Source organism: Sinocyclocheilus anshuiensis, unplaced genomic scaffold (genome assembly GCF_001515605.1).
Source record: "Sinocyclocheilus anshuiensis isolate Anshui unplaced genomic scaffold, SAMN03320099.WGS_v1.1 scaffold1463, whole genome shotgun sequence".
Classification (NCBI taxonomy): Eukaryota; Metazoa; Chordata; class Actinopteri; order Cypriniformes; family Cyprinidae; genus Sinocyclocheilus; species Sinocyclocheilus anshuiensis.
The window spans coordinates 479,167-480,675 of record NW_015536784.1 but is presented as its reverse complement, the minus strand read 5'-3'; the positions used below and the strand labels follow the sequence as shown (position 1 = coordinate 480,675).

Sequence of the window (1,509 nt, the reverse complement as noted above, 5' to 3'; positions counted from 1 at the left end):
GGAAATATATTTTATAGTGTATATATATATATATATATATATATATATATAATTACAATTACAAGTATGTACTATAGAATTTATAATTGAATAGATAAAACATTATATTATAGAATATATTGCAAACTAAATATTTTATATTGGGCGCTCTTGCATCTTACATTTTTTTTTTCTCCTTAATGCTCATACCACCTTATTTCAATCTGAAATCAAGCCTCTGATTTTCCTCATTTAGGTGCCTCACTTTGAGGCCAGTTGGCATTCCTTATGAGCGTTTGGCTAGCCAATATATTTATTGTAGAGCATAATTAAAGATAATGGAATAAACCGGCAATAACGGGCTTAATTCTAATGCGTGAGGTCGAGGTTGAAATGACAGGGAAAGGAAAACCGAAGGCTCTGTTTATGAAATGAACAAATATTGAGCTCTGTTTCTTGACTGGCACCTCTTTCACGTCAGCGCACTGCTAATGCCACACTTTTTCCCACCGGTACAGCTGCATGCTTCCAGAAACACTCTGTATTCACAATTCACAGCTAATGGGACACTCTGAGGTGTCTGTATTTGGGATATTTTGACTTTTGGGTGAACTATTCATTTAATTGAAGCCTCTTCTCCACACTAGTCACTCTAGGGATGTTATTTTGGTGCAGTGTTCTTCGTCTTACACTCTTTCTCTTTCTCTGTGCACCCTGTCACCCCTTTCCTCCTGCCCTCCTCTCTTTTCCCCTCCGCTCTGCAGAGCCTCCAACCAAAAACCAAAACTCTAAGCCCACCCTGTGCTCGGTGCACCCGGGTGAACTGCTCAAGCTCAACTGCCCGCTGCCCGAGGTGGCCGCCATCGTCTGGACCAAAGACGGCTCCTCGCTGGGCCCTGACAACCGCACACTCATAGATCAGGAGTGGCTACAGATCCGCGATGCCACCCCTAAGGACTCGGGCCTGTATGCGTGCAGTACCGCGGGCTCGCAGGCCGGCGACATGCTTTGCTTCATCGTAAACGTTACAGGTGAGACACTTGTCTACCACAGGTGGCGCCATCTGCTGAATGAGACTTTGATATTCGTAGATGAGTCTTCGCACGCCTGAAATTGAATGGTTCTGTTTGCCTGTTTTCATTGCATTTTTACAGTTCATCACTCACTTTACAATGCAAGGAAGTGGAAGATGTAGTCTTTAAAATGACTTTGCATGCAGCATTCGGATTTACGTCCTGAGTTTGAGATTTGATTGTATTGTTTTTACAACATTCGTTGGCTCTGTAAAATTAGTATTAAGATTGTATTCGTTGAAATGCCTGATGTTAGCTTATGTCTTACACTTTTTGTCATTGTGTTGTACAGACATTTTGTCTGTCTGATTTAACACGTTTAACACACGTTAAAATATTTTTGACAGTCATTTTTTTATTTAAAATAATATATACACACATAAAATTAATATATAGAAATATATGTGTATGTATATATATATATATATATATATACACACACATATATATATAGAAT

The 1,509-nt window shown here is 39.3% G+C and overlaps 1 protein-coding gene across 1 annotated transcript in view; it reads left to right on the top strand.

Moving 5' to 3' along the window:
• LOC107655670 (fibroblast growth factor receptor 2-like) overlaps window positions 1-1,509 on the top strand; it is a 60,286-nt gene that overhangs the window by 12,139 nt on the left and 46,638 nt on the right. The window contains exon 3 of the mRNA XM_016443239.1: window positions 744-1,010. Coding sequence (XP_016298725.1) covers window positions 744-1,010 — 267 coding nt within the window. The remainder of the gene's footprint in view (window positions 1-743; window positions 1,011-1,509) is intronic.